General features: G+C 52.6%; 1 protein-coding gene across 14 annotated transcripts in view; it reads right to left on the reverse strand.

Annotated features, from left to right (window-relative positions):
* Positions 1–24,059, reverse strand: part of SIPA1L3 (signal induced proliferation associated 1 like 3) — a 237,344-nt gene that overhangs the window by 19,070 nt on the left and 194,215 nt on the right. For 13 of the 14 annotated variants that reach the window (XR_010939121.1, XR_010939122.1, XM_067719505.1 and 10 more), the window contains 3 exons: positions 22,534–22,652; positions 19,530–19,957; positions 6,917–7,138 (listed from right to left, as the gene is read on the reverse strand). Coding sequence is in view for 12 of the 14 variants with exons in the window: in XM_067719505.1 (XP_067575606.1) it covers positions 6,917–7,138; positions 19,530–19,957; positions 22,534–22,652 (769 nt within the window). In the remaining 2 variants the exon portion in view is untranslated. Of the gene's footprint in view, positions 1–1,300; positions 2,847–6,916; positions 7,139–19,529; positions 19,958–22,533; positions 22,653–24,059 lie in introns of those variants that run through there. The other variant, XM_067719507.1, reaches the window with a different exon arrangement.

The raw sequence follows: 24,059 nt of genomic DNA on the forward strand, positions 1-24,059 counted from the left end.
TTCTCTGACTGCTAAAAAGAATGAGATCAACTTCTGTGTACTAATACGGAACTGTCGCTGAGCTAAGAGTAAGTGAAAAAGGCTGGAGCACAGACAGGAGGTGACCACATGGATAAATAAAAAGCGGCGTTAAAGGAAGCACACTCCATCACGTGTGCTCGGTCATGTTCGGAACATTTCTGTAAGGATGCAGAACAAATGAAACAATGGTTGCTTCTGGCGAGGGGAGCTGGATGGCAGGGGGCCAGGGAAGGGAGAGAGGCCTGGTTTTCACTGCAAACCCTTTTGTACTAGTTTGGTTTTTATCCTGTGCATGTCTTACCTTCTAAAACACAAATGCAAAAAAACATCCAGGAGGAGGTACCCGCTCTCAAGGTTCTGACTGACAGCATTGGACAGAGCCTCTAATTTGCTCACGTTGTCTGAACTTGCATTTGCCACATTGTGGAATTAAACCACTCACATTAGAAAAGAAAAAGGAAGACAAAAACTGCAAAGAAGGCTCTGCAGTTAGGACCCGGACAACAGCAACTTCTTTCTCCCGTGACAGAAGGGCCAGGAGTGGAAGGCGACCAACGGCTCCGACTTGTCTGGGCCCGATCCCAGCTGACTTGGAGCGCTGGCCTCCAACTGGAGCGGCTCCCTTGGGGCCGGGTTAATTAAGCTAATTAGCACCACTGTCAGCCAGCCCGAGCTGGGGGTTCTGCCAACCTCGCTGGTGAGGACACTCACCAGGTCTGCATCTCAGGCAGCAGGTGGATTTTCCTGGAAGGATGGCTGAAAGAGGCCGGCGGGAGTGGGGGACAACCCTGCCGTGGGGTGGGGATGCTGCTCCTTCCGTGGCTGCACTGAGCTGGCCCCAGGGCCCCTAAACTCGAGGAAGGAGGGAGCCCGAAAGCCAGGTGTCAACCACTAGATGCCAGTGCCTGTCAGCCCAGCCGAGGCTGACCGGGCACTTCCCTATGCCTCACTGCATCCTCATGCCACCTCTGGGAGGTAGGCACTCCTGTCTTCCCCTTTGAGGCCGGGGGACCGAGGCACAGTGAATTGAGGACATGCAGAACCCACATCTGCCTGATGCGCTGAGCTGCCCGAGGTTTGCTCATGATGAACACGGTGCTCAGTGTGCCTGGAACATGGTGACGGCGGCTCTGGGGGATGTGGGGCCTCACCCTGGGGCTGGTGCGTCCCACGGGGCTACTCTCCTTTCTCACAGCCATCACCTCCATCGCTCTGCTGGTGGGAGCGCTGATGCTCTGAGAGCACCGCTCTGAAACGGCGACAGCAGAGTCGCATTGTGGGCTTGACTCGGGGGACTGCTCTTGACTGCAGGGGTGGTAAGTGCAGCAGCAGCAAAGCTCACCTGCTGAGCGCTCACCCTCTCTCAGGCCCCAGGCTGCCCTTCACACACATTATTTCATCTCATCCCCTCAGTGGCCCTACATGAGGCAGGGCTGCATTTTTTTAAAAAAATTAATTAATTAATTTTTGGCTGCGTTGGGTCTTCGTTGCTGCGCACGGGCTTTCTCTAGTTGTGGCCAGCGGGGGCTACTCTTCGCCGCGGTGTGCGGGCTTCTCATTGCGGTGGCTTCTCTTGTTGCAGAGCACGGGCCCTAGGCACGCAGGCTTCAGGAATTGTGGCACGCGGGTTCAGGAGTTGTGGCTCACGGGCTCTAGAGCGCATGCTCAGTAGTTGCGGCGCACGGGCTTAGCTGCTCCGCGGCATGTGGGATCTTCCTGGACCAGAGATCAAACCCGTGTCCCCTGCACTGGCAGGCGGATTCTTAGCCACTGCGTCATCAGGGAAGCCCTAGGGCTGCCCTTCTTAAGAATGAGGACGTTCAGGGCCTGGGTCCTCAGGCGTGACCTGGGGGTTGGCCTCCCAACCACCACTCCACCCTAAGGCAACAAACAGGCTGTTCCCTAGGGTCTGCCCCCTCCTCACTGGGCCTGCCAGCAGGGATGGGGGCCAGCAGGGCAGCAACACGCCAGCCTTTCAGTTGGGCTGAGACCAGCCTGGCGGGGAGGAGGTGCCCAGGACGGCTGAGGACGCAGGGCCACTGGTTCTGCCTCCTGCTCTGCGGGCTCCAGCCTGGCAACCCCTCGGCCTAGTCGTCCCTCACTGCTCAGCCCTGTGCAGCTCAGCCTCGGTGCTGGGGTCCTCACATGGATTAACTCAGGAAATCCTCACAACTGGGAGGTAGGGAGGACCGTCAGGCCACTTTAAAGAGCGGGGAGCTGAGGGGTTTAGGAGCGGGTAAGCAGCCGAGTCCCACCCTGACCCCCATGCTGTTCTCCTCCTCCCCTGGCTGGGAGAAGGCAGTCCAGTAACTTCAGTGTCTGGGGACAAAGCGGTCAAAACGGGGCTGTCCAGCCATCTCCCGAGGCAGAGCTGCTGGCCCGTCCCCCAGAGTTGACCAGGGCCTGCAGCAGAGGGGCCGAGGTGAGGGACCTTCCGTGGCAGGTGCTCTCGGTCCCCTCAGTGTCCCCTCTGTCCTTCACCAGTTCATTCTGTCTTTCGTTTAACAGACCACGTGCCCAAATCCAAGAAGTCAGTCCTCAGAAAATGCACGTCACTGCCTTGGGTGCGAGCGAGTCTTCCCTGAGTCTCTCCTAGGACGAGATGCTCTGGTAGTTGTCCTTCTGGGCGTGAGTCCTGGTTCTGCCGCTTGCAGCTAGGTGCCCTGGGCTGCACACTTCCGGCTGGGCCTCGGCCTCTCCTCTGGAAGTCGCCGGGAGGATCAAGGGGGCCAGGTTGTACAGCCCTAGCCAGCAGCCTGGCTGAAAGGCAGAGCCCCCGCGTCGGCCGCAGCCATTTTCCATTCCTCTGGGGATACATTAGGTCCCTGACCAGAATCAATGAGAAAGGAGGCAGATTTGGTAATTACTCCTTTGGGGATAATCTCATAATATGTGGTGACCTGTAGCGACAGATTATAAAACCAACAACCATAATATTTGCAGTTGTTGACCTTAACTAACTGAGTGAATCTGGGCAAGTGACTTCACCGTTCTGTACCTCGATTTTTCTTATCTGGAAAATGGGATACAAAGTACCTATACCTCATTGTTCTGTAGTGAAGATTAAATGGGTTAAAGTAGGTACAGGGCTTATGACAGTACTTGGCAGGGGAGGTATCAGAAAATGTAGGTAAATAAGTTATGCAAATGAGTTCTTTTGCCTTGGGATAAAATTTCAGCAACAGAATTACAGATTAAAAAAAAAAAAAACCTTTTAGCCTCAAATAATTTAGCTGGAAGTAAAGACAATGTTTTCTGGAAAACTAGGTTAGGTGACTCAGAAGTGTCTTTAAATGACAAAGATATTGTCTCCAAAATGCTCAGGAAGAGTTTGAATAAAACAGCTTTCCGAAATGGGAGCGTGTGGACAAAAGCATGAATTCTAAATTAACATGTTATTTTATGCATGTGATTTTAAAAATGCATCTGTAACTAAATTAATAAACATAAGAAACCATGAACCTATTTTGTGTCCCCCCAGTATTTTATATATTTAGTTTACATGTTTACACAACACACATACATATGTAAAAAGCCTTCTTTGGATTTTATGTTGGGAAAGGGGGGGCTGCTGTTTCTTTACAGCTGTCATGTATCCAGGTATGTTTTCTGAGTGCCCACTGTGTATGTGCTGGGCCCTGGATGGGGCTCGGGTGTCTCTGCTCTCCCAGAACCTTCGGTCCAGTGGGCTGACAGGGAGGGAGCAAGTCTCTAGGAAACGACTGCCTGATGTGTCCTGGGACAGAGGCTGAGGAAGGGAAGAAGCGTGGGGTCAGTGGGAGGGATAAGCCTGGTGTGGGGGATGGGAGAGCTTCTCCGAGGACGGCGTGTCTGTGTTGAGACCTGAGGGGTGGTGTTACGGGTCCCCCAAGCAAAAGAGATGTTGAAGTCCTAACCCCTAGTGTCTCAGAAGGTGACCTGATTTGGCAATAGGGTCTTTACAGAGGTCATCAAGGCGAAATGAGGCAATTAGGATCGACCCTAATCTAACGACTGGTGTCCTTATAAAAAGAGGAGATGTGAACACAGAGACATGCACACAGGGAGAAGGCCACGTGAACACGAAGGCAGGGACTGGGGTGACGCATCTACACGCCTAGAAATCCCCCAGATTGCCAGCAAGCCAACCAGAAGCTGGGAGAGAGGCGTGGAACAGAGCCGTCCTCGCAGCCCGCAGAGGGAACCAACCCTGCTGACACCCTGACTCCGACTTCCAGCCTCCAGAACTCTGGGAAAATACATTTCTGCTGTTGAGCCACTTGGTCTGCGGTACTTTTTTTTTTTTTTTTTTTGCGGTACGCGGGCCTCTCACTGTTGTGGCCTCTCCCGTTGCGGAGCACAGGCTCCGAACGCGCAGGCTCAGCGGCCATGGCTCACGGGTCCAGCCGCTCCGCCGCATGTGGGATCTTCCCGCACCGGGGCACGAACCCGTGTCCCCTGCATCGGCAGGCGGACTCTCAACCACTGCGCCACCAGAGAAGCCCTGCGGTACTTTTTTATGGCAGCCCTAGCAAACTACAGATGGGCAGGAGTGAGCCAGGTGGGGCTGGGGGGGACCCGGGCAGGAGGAACAGCACACACGCCAGGGAAGGCCAGGGGAGCTGCCCTCATGGAGGAGCACAGTGTGGTCAACAGGGCCTGACCCTCCGGCCACCCTGAAAAGTGGGAGCCTTACTGTATTTTTGGGGTTACAGTGAGAATGAAGTGAGATACGAGGCTCATACCTTCCATTCACTGACGGAGCACCCACACAGTGCCAGGTGGCTACAAGTCAAGACAGAGTCACCTGTTTTCCAGTGGGAGAAATGAGCAGTGAAACAGAGACCAGTGATAGAATGACGGCAGGGGCTACAGAAGGCTGGGAAGGCCCGTCTGAGGAGGTGGCATTGGACCAAACCCCTCCCCTCCCTGAGACAGCCACAAGATGTGGGGAAGAGCATTCCAGGGACCAGAGAGAGCCAGTGCAATGGCCCTGAGGTCAGCCTGTACTTGGCAAGTCTGAGGAGTGGGAAGAGGCCAGGTGGCTGGAGTGGAGTGAGTGCAGGCGAGAGTGGGAGGGGATGAGGGCAGAGGGGTGACGGGGCGGGTCATGCAGGGTCCAGGTGGCATTTTAGGCAAAGCACACGGTGCCCTAGTGCCTGGTACGATATATGTGCTCTGCAAATGTGAGCCTTCATCATTAATCCTGGGAGTGGGGCAAGCCACTGGAGGTTTTAATCAGGGGAGCGAAGGATCCAAATCTAGTTTTCCGGGTGCCCCCAGCTGTTAGTGAGGTGCGTGAACTGGATTCTCAGCTTGCTTCCCTGCCCACATCTCCAGGGATCCCGTTTCTGTCTCCTGACACCTCTCTCCTTAGGAGCTCTGAGCCAGCACACATCTGAATGGCCCCAACCAGGTCATGAAAGAGGACATCACCGAGAACAGGATGGGGGAGGGCAGACCCCCCCCCCCCCAAACCAACTGAAGAGGAGCCTTGGCCCGAGCTTCCTAGGCTCTGATCCAAGCTCCGTCCCTTCCCAGCTCTGAGCCTCTGGGCCTCAGGTGCCTCATCAGTAAAACTGGACGAATAACAGGTCCGCCTCCCGGAGCTGTTGTTGAGGAGGATTCGGTGAATAAATTCACGGACGAGAGCTCGGAACCGAGACTGGCACACAGTGAGTACTCGATAAATGTTCGGTATCATCACGTTCTAACTTGGAAACACAAAAACCCTGTCTTCACTGATGACTCCTCTGCTCGCTCTCTCGCTTCACAGCAAAATGCCGCAAACCAGCTGCCTCCTGTGCTGCCCTGCCTTCTCTCCCTCACCCTGCAGTCACCTCTGTGAGGCTCAACCGACGCTCAGTTCCCGGGCTCGTCCCGCTGACGGCTCACAGTCGTCACCCCGGGCTCCTCCTCGTATGAACACTGAGGGGTCTCAGGCTGAGTCCTACACCTCCCTTCCTCTCCAGCCTCGTGCCTTTATGCTGACGACGCCCAGATTTCTCTCTCCAGCCTGACCTCTCCCCCGAGCTCCAGACTCCTTACCCGACTGCCTCCTCCACGTCTTCTAGTTGCAAACTTAACCTGTCCAGGACTGAGCTCTGAGCTCCCCTGAGCCTCCTCCCCACTCAGTCCCCGTCTCAGCCTGAGGAGAGTCCATCCATCCTTCAGGCTGCGAGACCTGGGATCATGTTCAACCTCGTTTTCTCTCACACCACAGCCAATCTGCCAGCAAAGCCTGTCTGCTCCCACGTCAGAGAATCTTTCCTGAAACCGCCCCCTTGACCCTCCCTGGCCTCCATCCTGCTCCAGGCCTCTCGTCTCCTGCCTGGACCATCACAGCAGCGCCTCGCTGGTCTCCCTGCCCCACGCAGGCCGTGCTCCGCACGCAGCCACAGGGACCCTGTGGACACCCAATTTAGGTCACGTCCCTCCTCTGTTCCAGATCCTCCCGCGGCTCCCCCTCACTCACAGCAGACGCCCAGGTCCTTATGTGGAGCCTACAAGACCCTCCCGGTCTGTGTCCATCGCCTCTCTGACCTCACGTGCTCACATGATCCCAGCCACACTGGCCCTCCTCCAGCAGACCAAGCATGCTCCTGCCTCAGGGTCTGTGCAGCTGCTGTTCCCTCTGCCTGGAACAGCCTTCATTTACATGCCACACAGTGTTAGCCACCATCTGACCTGCTGCATGCTTTTCTTAGTTACCCTATTTGCTGTCCGCCTCCCCAACAGGCATTGTCAGCTCCCCGAGCTGACAGGGATCCCTGTCCGCCTGTTCACAGCTGTATTCCCAGTGTGTAGACCGGCACGGCGTCCTGATGAATGAGGGAGCGAGGTGTCACCCTCCTCCCCACCCCGAGATGCCCGAGCTCAGCTCCGGCAGGGTCTCACCGGGCGTCCAGGCACTTACTTCTTTGGGTCAGTGAAGGGGAGCGGCCGCGGCGGGGGCTCGTCTGTTCTCTTCCACCCCGTTGGGTGCTTGTTGCGCACGGGCTGCTTGGAGAAGAAGGACTTGGGGACGGAGGCGGAGAGCTGGAAGGCGCTGGGCTGGGCCAGCTGTGAGGGCCGCGGGGTCTCTGCGCTGGCCGTCTTGTGAACCTGAGTGGGGTAGCCGGCCCTCGAGCTCATGTCGCTGCAATGTGAAAATGAGAGAAATAAGCCAATTCCATCCCACTTTTTGAAAAACCGATCTGTTTAAATTTCCTCTTGGGAAACAAAACTTCATTCACCCAGGAGAGATACAAGTACTTTACTGCTGTGGAAAATTCCAATACATAGATGTCTACGTGGAGAAAACGTAAAGCTGCCTTCATAGTCCCGATCCCACCCCAGGGATGCCCTTCTAGCACAGTTGGTACCCCTATGTGAATCTAAAAAGTCACCCCCCATGGGTGGATGCTCCCACCCCGCCCCAGAGATTCCCTGTCTCCTAGGCACAACCTACACAGCTGAAGGTGGGGGCCTGCCTGTCTCTGGATGTGACCGTGGTTTATGGCTTGCTCTATTTCCTTCTTAACCCTTTCTTATGATTAAAAACACACGTGGGGCTTCCCTGGTGGCGCAGTGGTTGAGAGTCCGCCTGCCGATGCAGGGGACATGGGTTCGTGCCCCGGTCCGGGAACATCCCACATGCCGCGGAGCGGCTGGGCCCGTGAGCCATGGCCGCTGAGCCTGCGCGTCCGGAGCCTGTGCTCCGCAACGGGAGAGGCCACAACAGTGAGAGGCCCGCGTACCGCAAAAACAAAAACACACGTGTTGGGAATTCCCTGGTGGTCCAATGGTTAGGACGCAGCACTTTCACTGCTGGGGTTCCTGGGTTAGATCCCTGGTCGGGGAACTAAGATCCCACGAGCTGCATGTTGCAGCCAAAAACAAATAAACAAAGTGCATATAATCAGAAAACAGGAGCTTTTTTTTGAGGGGTGGGAGAATTGTTTTTATATATAACTGGGATTGTGCTAATAACTTGCTCTGTAACTTATGTGTTTCTTTTCTTTTTTAACTTATACCTTGCCACGCCTCTTCATTCAAATATTTTTTGCGCACTACTACACGACGGACACCACTCCAGCTGATCTAATCTAAAACCACAGCTCGATATCCCAAATGCTGGATTCCTGTGAAGTTGATGCTACAATGAACCTCACGCTGTTAACTAGGACCTGACTCGTGGGGACCCAAATGCTGATCCCACTGAGGCGAATCAGCTTTTAAAACTTTTAAATAAAATTCCAATTCCACTTCAAGTAAGAGGTCTTTAATGGGAAAATTAACGTCCTTGGAGTGCAAGTCAATAAATCCTTATTGAAGGTCAATTTAGCAATACTGAAGGGGTGGGATTCTGACTATGGCAGGACGAGGAGATTGGCAAATTCTTTCCCCCAAAGCACAAAATCGACAAAAACAATCATTTCAGCACTCTGGAAACTGACCAAGGGCATGCAAGAATCCAAGTATCGCTTATGCTTGAAAAACGGAACTTCAGGTAAGAACAGAGGGAATCTGACACTGTGGCCTGGGGGCTCTGCCCAGCTCAGTGAACAGGCAGGTTCTGCCACAGTGGAACCTCTGGGGCTGCATCAAGCATATCGAAACATGCTCACTGAGAGTTTCAGAAGGAGAAGAGAGAAAGGGGCAGAAGAAAGGTTTGAAAGAATAATGGCTGAAAACTCCTCAAACTGGACCAAAAAAACATTCATCTACACATCTAAGAAACTCAACAAATTCCCACCAGGATCAATATTAAGACATCATCCAGAAAAACAGGTCAAACATTAAGACAAAACCCCTGAAAGCACCAAGAGGAAAGGATTCATCACATACAGAGGAGCACAATACAATTAAGTGCCGACTTGTCATTTGAAACAATGGAATGGAATGATATTTTCAAAGTGCTGAGAGAAAAAACTGTCAACCAAGACTTTTATGTCCAGCAAAAGTATCCTTCACAAATGAAGGCAAAGTAGAGATGTCCCCGGATAAACAGAGACTCAGAGAATTCATTGCTAGCACATCTGCCTAATAAATAATAAAATAAGTCCTTGGGCCGAAAGGAAATGACTGCAGATGGTGACCTGAATCCATTCGGAGAAATGAAGGATCCAAGATGGTAAATTTGTGGATTAGAATAAAAAACTCTATAGACTTACGTTTCCTTATTTCTTCTTTAACTTCCTTAAACATAAGACTGTATAAGGCAATAATAACAACACTATACTGTTGGGTTAATAACATGTATGGATGTAATAATATAGATGACAAAAATAGCACAAAGGAGGGGAAATGGAATGGGGCTATATTGGAAAAAAGTCTCCATACTTTATTGGAATTAAGTTAGTATTAATCTGAATTACATGAAAAGGCACGTACTATAACAACTAAAAAAAAATAGTCCAAAAAATCAAGAGGAATCCAAATGGTGCATTAAAATGCATTTATTTAACACAAAAGGCAGCAGTAAAGGAAGAAAAGAGGAGCAAGAAAAACAGTAAACATATAGAAAACAAAGAGGAAAACGGCAAATATAAATCCAATCATTATCAGTAACTTCATTAAACGTGAATGCTGAAACACCCCCATTCTAAGGCAGATTGTCAGACTGGATTTAAAAAAGCAAGCTCTGACTGACTTATATATACTTTCTATAATTCAGCAACATCTACTAACAGGCCCAAGGTTGCACATTGGTGGGGGGATGTCCAGGGAGCCATGGAGCATGTAACATCGGGATTGGACTTTGTCTGGGGTGGTCAGGGGCTTCCCCAATGAGGCAACGGTGCCTGAGCTGAGAACTGAAGGAGATACAGCCTTAGTCTAACAGATCTGACCTCCCAGACATCCACACCACAGAAAAGCCCAAGGATTGTCACTGCAATGCTGTGTGTAATCAAGAAAACATGGACATGGACTGAATGTCTTTTAACTGGGGATTAATAGATTGTTCCAAGCACATACATATGATCAAAACCTATGCAGCCAGTGCGAAGAATGAGGTCAATTTCTGTTTATGGGTGAGGACAGATGTCTGAGCTACAGTAAGTGGAAAAAGGGCATTGTGTAAAGCATGCTTTTTCTTCTCTTAAAATGTATATATAGGGGGCTTCCCAGGTGGCACAGTGGTTAAGAATCCGCCTGCCAATGTAGGGGACACGGGTTCGAGCCCTGGTCCAGGAAGACCCTACATGTCATGGAGCAACTAAGCCTGTGCGCCACACTACTGAGCCCGAGCGCCACAACTACTGAAGCCTGCGTGCCTAGGCGCCTGTGCTCTGCAACAAGAGAAGCCACTGCAATGAGAAGCCCACGCATGGCAACGAAGAGTAGTCCCGCCGCTCGCCGCAACTAGAGAAAGCCTGCAGGCAGCAACAAAGACCCAACATAGCCAAACATAAATAAATAAATTTATTTAAAAAAAAAGTATGTATACTATATGATTACTGGGCTTTTTTGGGGGGATCTTTTTATGAAAAGGAAATGTACACTTTTTTCCTCCACTGTGGGTCATGAAATCAACTTAGTGGATCTTGACTGTTACTAAGAGGAAAATACAAAAGAAATAGACTAGAATGAAAAACTTCAGTGTACCTCTTGTGAGGTAAGGATAAGTGGTTTTGTGAAACCTTATTCTGGATGTCCACGCTGGATTGTAGTATAAAATGTTTTTCCTGTTTTGGGTAATGGCCAAAAATATGTGAAAGATCTGGGCTGGTACAGGTTTGGAGAAAAATCTCTGGGGGAGTGTACACTAACTGATTACCTCTGGAGATAGTAATGATGGGGGAAATGAAACCATATAAAAGGTGCAGGATAGGAAGGAAGTGTCCTCTGACACCTCAGTCTCCTTCGAGGCAACCTTGCCCCTCCCCCTTTCTTCTCTTTCCACAGAGAGCCTAGTACGCACAAGCACAACCTTCCTTCGTAACATAAATGGCAGCCTATCCTGAGCTTGTTCTGCACCTGGCTTTAACCTTAACACGGCGCTCTGGAGACTTCTCCGTGTCAGTCCACACAAGCCCCTCTCCCTTCAACAGCTGCAGAGGGCCCACTCTACGAATATATCCTAATTGATTTTAACCCTAACTTTTACTTTCTACGGTACGTATTTCTCTACCTTGTCATCAGGCATGTTCAGCTTTTACGAGCTGAGAAAAACAAGAGATGATTGAAAAAAAAAGGAAGGGAATAAGATGAACACGCTTTGCCTCTGTGTCTGCCAGCTGGCTCCAGCCATTGCCTCTTTTGGGAGGGGTTCGCCCTCTCCTCAGGCCTGTGGCAGGCACTGGGTGTCATGCTAATCCCATTACCCTGTAAATGAAGGCTGACTGTACTCACCCTTAAGGAAGGTGACCTGGCTGGCACCCAGCCCAGGGCACAAATCCTGAATGGCTGCCGCCACTTGTCTGCAATGGGTCTGGGGTAGGTCTGCGATCTACTTCTGGCCAGTGAGACATCAGGTGTGTGAGTGTGGACTGTGTGCTAGGGGACTTCTGGGGAAGATTTCTTCACTAGAAAACTAACACAGACCACTTGCAGCAAATATCCCCTGTTCTTCCACTGGACACTGTGACTCTCTGGTTGAATGACAGCCACTTTGAGGCTGTGAGGGGAGCCAGTCTATAGGAGTCCTCAAGTCAATGAATTACCCAGTCGTGGGGCCCTTCCTACCTTGTGCCTTCACGTTCTGAGAGATAACAGACTTCCTCCCATTGAGCTGGGATTTCTTGTTGCTTGGAGGCAAAGGCATTCCCGTGACTTCCCCTGTTTTCAACCTCTACCAACCTCAGGAATGGCTGGTGTCCCCCACACAGTAGGGCAACAAAAAACTATTCTGAATATGCTGTGCCTCTTGACCCGGCCCTCTGAGGTGGGCGCCCCTTCTCACACGTCCCCTGGACCACGAGTACAGGGTGGAGCTCTTACCCCACCTGCCAATCACTTTCCTTCTGAAGCACCGGTGAGGCCAGGTGCCCTCCCCGGGCCTCAGCTTGAAACACGAAGCAGCACCTCGTGGTGGATGAGAACATGGGCCATGCTGCTCCCCTGACACACTGTGCTCTTTGCTCGAGCCCCTTCCCCTCAGTGAGCCTCGGTTTCCTCCTCTGAGAATTGAGGCAATGACAGCACCTGCCTCACAAGATCATTATGTGCACGGTGCTCAGCACAGGCCCGGGCACCGGGGCGTGCTCCCCGAGCTGCAGATATACAGGGACGTGGTGCGTCCAGGGGCTAAAAGCCTGGGCTCTGGGCTCAGCCAGGACTGGCGGGGGCGGGGGGCATCCTGCTCCGACCCCACCCTCACCCAGAGAGGCTGTGCGTTTATCTGTGTTGTATCTCAGAGGAGCAGTTAAGATTTTGTTGGAGTAAAAGGTTCTGTGGCTTACAAAAAAAAGCTAAAAAACTGTAGGCTGGATGGAGAAATCGCACAGCTGCCTGGGCATGCGTGATGCTTTGGTCTATTCACCCCCAGGGACGCTGATGGGTGGGCCCAGGGTGGGCAACAGGCACAAAGGGAGCTGTGCCCTTGCCTTTAGGAGGAAGAGCAGTGACGGAGCAGGTGGCAGTGATGGTGGTGACCGCGCTGAGCCTGTGAACACGGCCAGGCCCTGTTCTAAGCATCTCACAGGCATCACTTCATCTAGTTGCCCCAGCAACCCCACGAGGCAGAAGCTACCACCTCCCGCAAGTTCCATGTGGGGAAACCGAGGCCCAGAGAGATTAAATAACTTGCCCCAAATAACACAGCTGGCCAGGGATACAGCCAGGATACAAAGCCAGGCAGTGTGGCTCAAGAGACACTGTGTTTAACCACCAACCTATACTTTCAATGACAACGGTAGTCATGATAAATACACAATACATGAAAATAAAACCAAACAGCAGCTGATATATGTGGACCAGCTATGTCTCAGGCCCTGTGCTAACTACTTTAAACACATGGTGTAGGTTCATCTTCGCAGCCTTGGACCACAGAGCGCATCTTCACCCCCATTTTACAGAGGAGGAAACTGAACCTCAGAGGAACTAAGGAGCCTGGTGGAGATCACACCGTTGCTGAGTGGTGGAGCTGTGACCTGGACACAGGCAGCCAGAGGCCAGAGGCTGGGAAATCACACTGCTCACCCAGGTAACCCCAGGTGGGCCCCTGTGGGGCCTTAACTGCTGGACTGATCTCGCCCTCTCTCCCAGGTGTCTGGCAGGGGCGTGAGAGTTGAATCAGTCCCTGCACATGGCTGGAATTATCAGGCTCAGTGTAGGAGCCATATGCAGCAACATTCTGCCCTGCAGCCTGTGAGCAAAAACAGTAGGTCTTCAGGAGGTGGAAGCAGAGATGACATGGGAGAAAAACTCACTGGCACAAAATCGATGCGGAATCCAACCACCACTGGCCACCTCCACCAACCACCGCGCACCTGTATCGTCACAGCAGCCTCCTCCTGCCCTCGCCCCAAACACAGCCAGAGGGAGGCTGTGAATGCCTGAGTGCAACCACCGCCCTCCTCTGCTCAGGGTGAGTCAGAGCTCTCCCCTGGTCCACAAGGCCCCACACCATCTGTGCCGACCCCTCTCTGCCCTCAGATCCTCCCACTCTGCCTCTTGCTCACGCTGCTCTGGCCACATGGAAGCTGTTCCCCAAACACACCAGAAACCTTCCCACCTCAAGGCCTTTGCACTCCTCCCTGCCCCAGCCCCAAGATCTCTGCAAGGTTCCCTCCTTCCCTTGAGTTCCTGGAGATGGCCTGCGTTCCTCTTCCCAAGCTGACTGCGACTCTCCGAGTAGGTCTGTTGCGTGACCCCGGCTTCCTAGCCAACAGAGGTGGGGTTGGCCCCAGTGGATGCCAAGGCCCTCACATCACCTTTCAGGGCTATGCGCCCAGAAGGGTATCCCGGAGACCGCAGCCCCACCCACGGAAGCAAGGCCACGTGCTTCCTGCCTGCCTGGGAACACCCGGCGATGTCGGCTCCACATGGGGCGGAGAGCCTCTCAGTGCCTTTAAACAGCTCTTGACAAACTGCTCAGGAAGCCCAGGAAGCTTTGGAGTGTACGCTGCCTCGAGAGAGGGCGGGGGGGTGGGTGGGGGGCAGGTGGCTGCCCGCCTGGGATCACTCAGCCCATCGCGATGCCCACAGCAGGCACTGGCGCCTGGCACTGTGCCTGGAAGCCGGGCTCCCATGACGAACGTCTCGGGGGAGAGTCTGTGAAGTCAGTGGAATCATCCACGGGCACAAGCTGCTACAGGCTGCGGTGGCTTCCACGGAGAGGGCTGCAGCGCAGGGAGGGAGTGGGTAGGGGATTTGGGCATGGCAGGGCCCATCCCTTTCCTGGCAGTCCTCGCACTATGCCGGTGAACTCAATCCCCGCCCACCCCTGAAACAGTCCACTTTCCCCCGAGTAGCCCAGGGTGATCTACTTAAAACATAAGTCAGATTATGTGCTCCCATGGCTCCCACGTCCCTCAGAATCAAATCCCAGCATCCGCCCGTGGTTGGTAAGCCTGCCAGAGCTGGGCCCCTGCCCACCTTGCAAATCAGACCTCTTGCCTTCCTTTGGCCTGTCTGGCCACCAGAGCATTTCCAGAGCACTGCAAACGAGTTTACCTTCAGGGCCTCAGCATTTGCTATTTTCCCTGCCTGGATCACTTCCATGCTTCCTGCAAAATATCACCTCCTCCTAGAGGCCTTCTGGGACCTCTGCCCGGTTTGGTTTTCTCCCCAGACCTTATCTCCACCTGGCATATTAATATTACACGGTTGCTCAGTTGTCTGTCTGCCTCACTCTCTCTCCAGGAGAACATCAGCTCCACAAAAGAGGGCTCGACTTTGCCCCCTTCTGTATCGCCGTGTTTGGAACGGTACCCGGCACACAGTGGGTGCTTTGGTGTCAGGGAATGTGAGAATAACATTCCTCTCAGGCCTGCCCAGCCCTGCTCTCCTCTTCTCTCTCAAGAATCTCAACATTCCCCATCTGCAGCAGCCTCCCGACACTGCAGCAGACACTGTCCTGGACTCTTGCCTCCCTCCCTCCTTAGGTCCTGGTGCTGCCACCTGCTGACACATCCACAGTTGCTCTGTCCTCTAGTCAAGGTCCCCTTCCTTCTCACTCACATCTCGGCCTCAGACCCATCCCTGAGACTTCTGCAATTGCGCCTCCAGCACCATCTTTCAAAACATCTATCTCCCTGCGTTATCCTTTCTGCTGAAGCCTTTCCTTGCTGCCCACGGCTCTTAGGATCAAATCCAAACTCTGTAATGTGGCTGACAGCGCCTTGCGTGATCTGGTCCCTGCCAACCTCCCATCAGCTGCCCCCCTCAATTTCTATACTTGAGCCAAGGGGCCTGTGTTCAGTGACCTGATGGCACCCACCCTCCTCCCCACCCCAGGGCCTTTGCACATGCTACTCCCTCTCATAGGGATGCCTTCTCCACACATCATCTTTCCTTTTTCTCTTTTAAAGAAAACATTGTAAAATAGCCCACATAGAACAAAGTGTACAAAACATGTATGTACAATTTAACAAACACTTACAAAGCAAACACCCACATAACTGCATCAAGAGTATATCATCGGTCCCCCTGAAACCACTTCACCTGCTCCCTCCTCCTTATCCCTCTCATCTGTGGCAGAAATGACACCTCCTCAGGGGAATTATCCCTGCCCCCCAACCCCCCGCCTAGATTAGACACCCCCTCCAGCCCCTGCACCACATCCACTCTCAGATCCCAGGAGGTCTCCCTTGAAGGCTTTCCCCTAGCATAATTGATTCATTGCTTTTGTAATTATTTGCTTGCTGTCTCCCCTGGCACCCTGTCAGTGCCAGGACGGCCGGGGTCCTCTGCGGCAGAGGGCTGAGCATTCAGTAGGCGCCTTCTGTATGAACGAACGCAAAGTGCTGGGCTACAAAGGGCCTGGAAGTAGACACAAGGGCAGCTATGGAGCGCTTGTGCCTCTCTTTGGGGAGCCATGGCTGGGCAGCAGGTTGTCATTCCGGCTCGGCCCCAGGGAATGGACGGATGACAGCAGATGCACAGGGCTGCTGGGCTGCCCTGAGCAAGGGGCAGTGTGGCTAGCGGCAGGCAGAGGCACGTGTGGGCACAGGTGCTCAGTGACCTGCTGGGAACTTGTACCTACTGAGCACAGGTGCTCAGTGACCTGCTGGGAACTTGTACCTACTGAGATGGGAAGATTCTGGGAGGACTGGCAGGGTGAGGTGGGACTTGCACATCTTCTCTGCCTAGAACACTCTGCCCTCCTAGTTTCCAGTAGCTTACCCTCTTTCCTTTAGGAAAGCACCTCCCATACTGGGTCAGGCCCCTCCTTTGGGCTCCCACACGCTGAACGCTTCCCTCACCCTGGCCCTGACCACTATGGGCTGTCACTGTCTGGGGAGGGATATGTCTCCCCCATTGACTTTGAGCCCTCACTAAGGCCCTGGCGCTGTCCCTAAATAAAGTGCTGATGCTCAGGTTCTTAGGTAAGACAGAGTCAGGCTTTTAGTTAGGGACAGCGTCATGGCCTTAGTTAGGGACAGATTCAGCGTCTTAGGGATAGATTCAGGGCCTTGGTTGGGAAAAGCATCAGGCCCTTAGTTAGGGACAGCGTCAAGCTTTAGTTAGGGACAACTCAGGCCATTAGTTAGAAACAGCTCAGGTCCTTAGTTAGGGACAGCATCAAGGCCTTAATGACAGAGTCAGGGCCTTTCTTACGGACAGCGTCAGAGTTTTAGTTAGGGACAGCTCAGGCTGTTAGGGACAGTGTCAGGGCCTTAGCTAGGGACATCGACATGGCCTTAGTTAGGGACAGTGACAGGGCCCCCATTTCACAGATGAGGAAACTGAGGCCCAGAGAGGTTCAGTAATTTGCCCAAGGCCACACAGCCAAGACAAGGCGGTGTGGGGTGGCGCTCAAACCCCAGTGGACTGACTCTGGAGTCCACGCTCTCATCTACCATGAACACATTTGTTTCTTTAAATCAACTCATTTAATTTTCCTTAATTTGTCCAAGGCAATATCTGTAAAATCAGGGGATGGGTTGATAACACTTTTCCTAATATCCATTTAAAATAAAACATTTTCCTCCCCACACCACCCAAATCACCTCAAGCACCCCATTTTGGGAAATGCTGCTTCACACTAAAGCCTGGTTGCCTAGGAGAAAACTTCAGGAAGCAGCTTTAATGAGTAGATAAGAATGATTTGCAATTAGCATCAATTGTCTGTATGCAAATTAAAGCTCCCAACCGCAGGGCCCTCTTTTGTAGCAGGTTCCTCTCCCATTTTATTCCCTTCATTTCTGGGTTCAGCAAATCCTTCTCTCAGACGCAGAGTAATTTTATACCCACCCCGCTGCCTCAGACATAGTCTACTCCCCAGCACCGCTGCCTTTATATCACAGACTCCAAAACCTTACAGCTACGGAGCCTTACTGACATGGGCCTGTGCCCAACACGGGGCCTACCACAGCCGGGACCTGGGACCCGCATAGCACTGAGGCCCTCTCGGTGGGCGCACTTTGACATCTGTCTCAGTGATGACCTGATTCTACTCTGTCTCCCTCAACAGATGGTGGGTGAGGTGAGGGCTGGGGGCCTCGTCTGAATTTGCTCGTTACTTCTCCTTAGCTCTCAGCGTAGTCCCTGGGACACAACAAATCCCTGAGAAATATTTGTGAATGAAATGAATGGATAAATAAATGAATGAGCTGTTCAAAAGAGTCCGTGAGTTCAAATGATTAACATCTATCTGTCTAGGGAGGCTGGCTCAGACAGAGACCTAACTCCCTGGGGCACCCTTTCTCTCCACCCTCACCCTTCTCCTGGCTCCTGACTCCAGGGGGACCAGGGCCACAGTGAGGGAAAGCACTGACAGACGGACACTCTCAAATACCGTGGTTTCCAAGTCTGTCAGAGGGTAAGCAGCCCCTTGGTCTTAGAATCTAGTTAAATACTTTAACTTCTACAACAGCTAAACTCCCTCACGCTTCTGCATATTTTCCTTTCCGATCAACACCTGTCTCTCCAATATTGGCTTTCGAGTGTCAAGCAGCAGAACCTGAATTTGGTAACAAGAGAACCGCCGCTCGGTCATGAGATCCTTTAAGGAGGTAGGGAGCAGCGCTCAAACCTTCTCAACAGAGCAGACTGGATTAAAGGGCTTTGCACGGCCAGGCTAGGAACTGCTAGGGAGATTTTTGCTTCACCTTTTTAAAATATATAGATATTTCTGTATAGTCAAAGACCCAAGTCCACTGTGGGTTGTGGTCAAGGAGGTCTGAGGCCATCGCCTGGGTGCACGTGTCCTGTGTGGAGAGAGGCGCAGGTCTGGGGACGGGCCAAGGTGTCAGGAAGCCAAGGGAGATGAAGGCCCCTAATGGGGGTCCTGGACACGGGCTGGCCCCTGCTCAGGTGTGGTCAGGGAGGAGAAAGGAGGTGGTGGCCTCAGGGGTGCACACTGGGGACTGCAGCACAGTAATCCCTGCCTGGGGCCGCAGACCTCTGAGGGGGCCCCTGCCGGGCTGAGTCCTGTGACGGCAGAACTTTTCCAGGAGGCAGTTCGTGGCTTTCATCACTTTCTCAGTGTGTGTGGTCCAGACTCCAGGTTGTTGGTTAGTCAATGCCTGTTCGTTCTCACTTATTACCCTGTCTGCCTCTCTACCAGTGGTTCTCAAAGCGTGGTCCCGGGACCAGCAACATTAGCATCTGCACGGAACTTTGTAAAAACGCATACTCTCAGGCCCCACCCAGTAGGTCAGGGGAATCTGTGTTGAACAGCCCTCCAGTGGACTGTCTGGAGACCACACTGCCCTTTACTATGAAGGCTGGAAGGCTAACCCGTGATCTCCCAGACTTCCTTGTAGCTGAGATGGCCATGTGACACTGCCTGCTGAAGGGGGTTCTGGGAAAGCTTTTGCTTTCTCCACAGACACGGAGCTACACAGACGCTGCCGTCTTTCCTCTGTTCTCTGTCCCCATGTCCCCCAGGGGCACCACAGCCATCTGGAGACCAGGAAGTCACAGCCAGCATGAGGAGGGTGATGGAGCAGGAAGACACAGGCTGCTAGGCCTTGAGGCCCTCCCTGAGCCGCTGCTGCACCAGCCCAGCTCTGCCCTCTCTGGACTTCCCAAAAGGGGACTATTAAACCTCTATTTGTTTAAGCCACTGTGGGTCAGGTTTCCTATTACCTCCAGACAAATGCACTCCTAACAGAAACAGTCTGTGGCCCCCAGAAAGTGTAAAAACTACTAGTCTCAGGAGAGAGAAAAGGAAAGAGACTGAGGGTCAGACTGAACCAGAGACAGATGAGACAGACAGCCAGGGATTTACCTCCCTCTCCTGGCATCCTTAAAGGCCAATGGATGGCAGCAGGGGGTGGTCCACGAGTCTCCCAACTCTGTAAGCAAACTAAGGTGCGAGCATTCCCATCTGCGAGCATGTTTCTGGGGAGGGGAACACCACTGTCAGGACTGTGAGGGATGCAGGTGGTGGCCAGGGTCCCCCTGAAGGACTTGGACTAGATTCAGTGTCTTACCTGGACTGCCTCGGTGGGTCGCGGCTGCCCCCAGCCAGGCCTGTAGGGGTGCTGGAGCCTGAGGAGTACAGCTTCGGTCGGTAGCCCTTGTTCTGGCCAGTGACCCCAGGGGCGGGCGAGACCTCCCGACGCCGGTCTGTATGGTGGGACCGCCCGGCAGCCTCGCGCCCGCCTCCACAGAGGCCCATACTTCCCGGGGGCTTGTGTGGCTTGGCCGGCCGAGACGTCTTGGCCAGGGACAAGCAGCTGGGGCTAGAGGTGTAGAGGGTGGTGTCAATGCCACTGTCACTGGAGCCGCCCTTGGAGAGAGGGTCTTGCTCTGGCTCCAGTGGGTCCAGGGGGTCGAACCAGCGATCATCGCTGTGGCTGCTGGACGCGTTGCTGGAGAGGGTATTGCTGCTGGAATGACTGGAGTACTGAGGCTCTCCCTGGAAGGCAGGAGAAGTGTGTCATTCCTAGACTCGGGGTGGGGGGGCGGGGGACAAACTTCCTTCTCTGGGTCCTCCCTACCCCTAAGTGTGAACCCTGGAGCCGGACAGCTTCGAACTCTGGCTCCCCCACTTACTGGCCTTGCTATCTTGGGCAACTGATTGAACTTCCCTGTGCCTCAGTTTCCACATCTGTAAAATGGGTTGATAATAACCCTGCCCCATGAGGTTGATCGGAGGGATAAATGACAGCACATGCGCAACGTGCTGCCCACAACTTAAGCTGAACACGTCTGAAACTGAGCTCCTGGCCTTCCCTCCTGAGTTCGCCTCTTGCCTGTCTCATAACGGCACCTCCGTCCTTTCAGCTGCTCCACCCAAGAGCCGTGGAGTCACTCGACGCTGCTTTTGCTCTCACACCCGTATCTAGTCCAACACCAAATCCTGTCGCCTGAATCTTCGGAACAGATGCAAACCTGCCACTTCTCCTCCCTCTGTGGCTCCCCCCCACCTCCGGTCCTGTCCACCACTGCCTCCTGCTGGACCATGGCAGGAGCCTCCTCCCTGGTCTCCCAACTCCCTGTCCCTGTCTCCCCTCACCCCTGGCCCCCCATCTGTTCCCTACACGCAGCCAGAGACAGGCTGTGAACACTTGCGTCAGTTCATGTCCTCTCCCTGCTCACTCAGGGGAAAAGCAAGAGTCCTCACCATGGCCTCTGAGGCCCTGTGTGATCTGGTTCCAGGTTCTGGTCTCTAACTTTATCTCCCGCCTCCCTCTTGATCACTCTCCTCGAGCCACACTGGCCTTCTCGCTGTTCCTTGAGTATGCCAGGCACACGGCCCCCTCAGGGCCTTTGCACTTGCTGTTCCCTCTGTCTACAATGCTCTTCCCTCAGATATTTTCATGGGTTGCTCCTTACTTCATTCAAGATTTTGCTTAAAGGTTACCTCCTCAAAGGGCTTCTCTGACCACCTCATCCTAAAGTAGCTGTGCTTGACACTCTTTTCCCTTGACTGTACTTTGTTTTTCTTTCACAGCAAGAATTGGTTCTTACCATTATATAATGAAATCTGTTTCTTTGCTTACTGCTTGTTGCCCCCGCTGGGATGCCAACTTTGTGAGCACAGGGGTGCATCTGCCCTCTTCAACACTGTGGTCCCAATGCCTGGCACACTGTATGGGCCCATCAAACACCCACTGAATGAATAGATGTGAAGAGACTTCCAACTGCTCACCAAAACTATCTCCTTCTCCTGGGCGTGTACACAGGACTACATTTCCCAGTTCCTCCTGCAGTGACCTGTGGCCACGTGATAAGAGTCCTGGCCAGTGCAATATAGGTAAAAGTGATTTATGTCGGGGCTTCCCTGGTGGCAGAGTGGTTAAGAATCCGCCTGCCAATGCAGCGGACATGGGTTCGAGCCCTGGTCCGGGAAGATCCCACATGCCGCGGAGCAACTAAGCCCGTGCACCACAACTACTGAGCCCGTGCGCCTAGAGCCTGAGCTCTGCAACAAGAGAATCCACCTCAAGGAATGAGAAGCCTGCACGCAGCAACGAAGACCCAACACAGCCAGAAAAAAAAAGTGACTTATGCCATTTCCAGGTCTGAGCCACAAAAACCTTCCCTCTCCCTCCTACCCTCATCTGCTGCAAAGAGGCAGGGACCCAGGGGAGGGCTCTGAGGCCCTGAGGGACAGCTACAAGAGGGAGGGAGCCTGGGTTCCTGAATCACCACGTGGAAAGCTGCTCACCGAGTACCCACACTGAATTGTTATTTGAAAGGGGAATAAACTTCTATTGTGTGAGGTCACTGAAATCTGGGGGCTGTCTGTTACAGCAGTTAACCTATTGCTATAGATTGAATAGTCTGTGTTCCCCCAATATTCATAGGCTGAATCCTCATCTCCAGTGGGATGGTATTAGGAGGGAGGGCCTTTGGGAAGTGATTAGGTGGTTATGAGGGTAGAGCCCTCATGAATGGGATTATAAAACCTCTATATATTTTCACATATTTATCCTATATATGTTTATATATTCCTCATGAATGGGGTTATAAAATCCATATATGTATTTATATCCTTATAAAAGGGAGCACAGAGAGCTCCCTTCACACATGAGGTGGAGGGAAGGCCGTCTGTGAACCAGGAGGCAGGTTCTCACCAGACGCTGAATCTCCCTGCGCCTTGACCTTGGACTTCCCAGCCTCCAGAACTGTAAGACATAAATTTCTGTTGCTCATCAGCCACCCAGTCGGTGGCATTTTTCTTACAGCAGCCCGAGCTGGTGAAGACACCTACCACAGCTGAGGTAATGAGGAAACTGTGGCTTCAGGGGCTGAAGGTCTTTGCTCAAGATGACGTGGATGGCAGGGGCTGGAGCCAGGATGTGCGCCTGGCTGGGTCTAACTCCAGACCAGGCATCTCGCCCCTCTGCTGGAGCCGAAGGGGGCAGAGGTGGAGCATGTGCTCACGTGTGCTGCTCAGAGGCCCACACCCAGGTGAAGCCGCCCAGCCCTAGGCAGTCAGGGCGGGTAAGGTGGCCCCCGGGGTTGGCAGGTGGGGCCCAGACTCACCTTGGAATGCCTGTTGGGGGAATCTTTGCCTGCTGTGTCCTGCCTGGAGGTGTGCTTGCTCCCGCTGCTTCCAGTCATGGCCGAGAGCCGGGCCTGGGCGGGCACATGCCACAAAGGCTCTGCATTAAGACAGGAGACACACCAGTGGTCAGAGATGACTCAGGCTCTGGCCCAAGTTCACCCAAAGAATCTGGTCCTTAATGTGGTTGGATGGTCCCACTCCTCTGCCAGCTTGTCTGCTCAGCTCACACACGGCCACGACCCCCATCAACTCATGTCTTGGGGTCTAACAACACTCGGTAACAGAATGTTTACAGAGCACTTACCGTGTGCCAGGCACCATTCTAGTGCTTGACATGCGTTAAGTTCGCGAAGCCCTCCAACAGTCCTCCACCCACAAAGGAGCTTGAGCACCTTTTCATCCTTACTGGCCATTTGCATTTCCTATTTTGTAAATTACTTGTTCATATCCTTTTCCTATTTTTCTACGAGATTGACTGTCTTTTGGTGAATAAGATTCTTTATATAACCGAGGTCGCATTCCTTTGTTGCTTAAACGTGCGTAGCTTTTTTTGGTTAAATTAAAGTGGAATCATAATAAGCAATGTCTCACAACTTGATTTCTTACTTTACAAATAAATAATACTTACACTGGCTTTTTGCTCTGTATCTTCATAATACATCTTCACATAAGTTAACTGAACATGAAGTTACCTTATTTTTAATAGCTGCACAGTATTCCATCATGTGAATGGACATCAATTATTTAACCAGTTTCCTGCTGATTGGACATTCCGGTTATTTTCGATTTTTCTTAATGTTCCGGTGGCCTTCCCTCTATACCCAACTTTGAGCAAGTGTGGAATTATGTTTGGGACAGAATTCTCTAAGTGGAATGGCTGGCTCAAAGGTGAAACAGGTTTAAAATCATGATGGCTGGTGTGGGTGTAAATTAGTCTAAATTCCCAAGGCTAGCCAGTGTGCCTGAATGGAGCATCGGATCTTAAAAAAACACACAACCCCGGTGCAGGGCTAGCTGATATCTATCAAACTTGCAAATGCACTAACAGAGGACCCAAACCCAGGCGGTCTAACACCAGAGCCCACAATTTTGATCAGTGCTGAATAATCATAATAACGATAATTATTATTAAGCACACGTCTGTATCAGGTATTACTATAAGTGCTTTGCACGCATTACCTTGCTACATCCTCTCAGTGATACTGTGAGGTGGATATTAGTACCAGTGTAATAGATGAAAGAGAACGTTAAGACTCAGAGAGGTTAAGTAACTGGTCCAAGGTCACAAAGTAAGAAAGAGCTTCAGACCTGTGCTCTCAACCCCTGTACCCTCTCTGTGCTTCCCCAATAATGACAACTCCAGTGACAGTGCAGAGTGAGTGCACGAGAAGCAGAAGTCGTCATTCCCTTCGTGATGGGCTGGGTCCTGTGCCGAGGGCTGGGCAGGTGTGATCCCACTGGACCCCGAAAGCACCCTGCAAGGAAAGACACTTAGGGTGTCCGC

The sequence above is a fragment of the Pseudorca crassidens genome, chromosome 20 (genome assembly GCF_039906515.1).
Source record: "Pseudorca crassidens isolate mPseCra1 chromosome 20, mPseCra1.hap1, whole genome shotgun sequence".
NCBI classification, from domain to species: Eukaryota; Metazoa; Chordata; class Mammalia; order Artiodactyla; family Delphinidae; genus Pseudorca; species Pseudorca crassidens.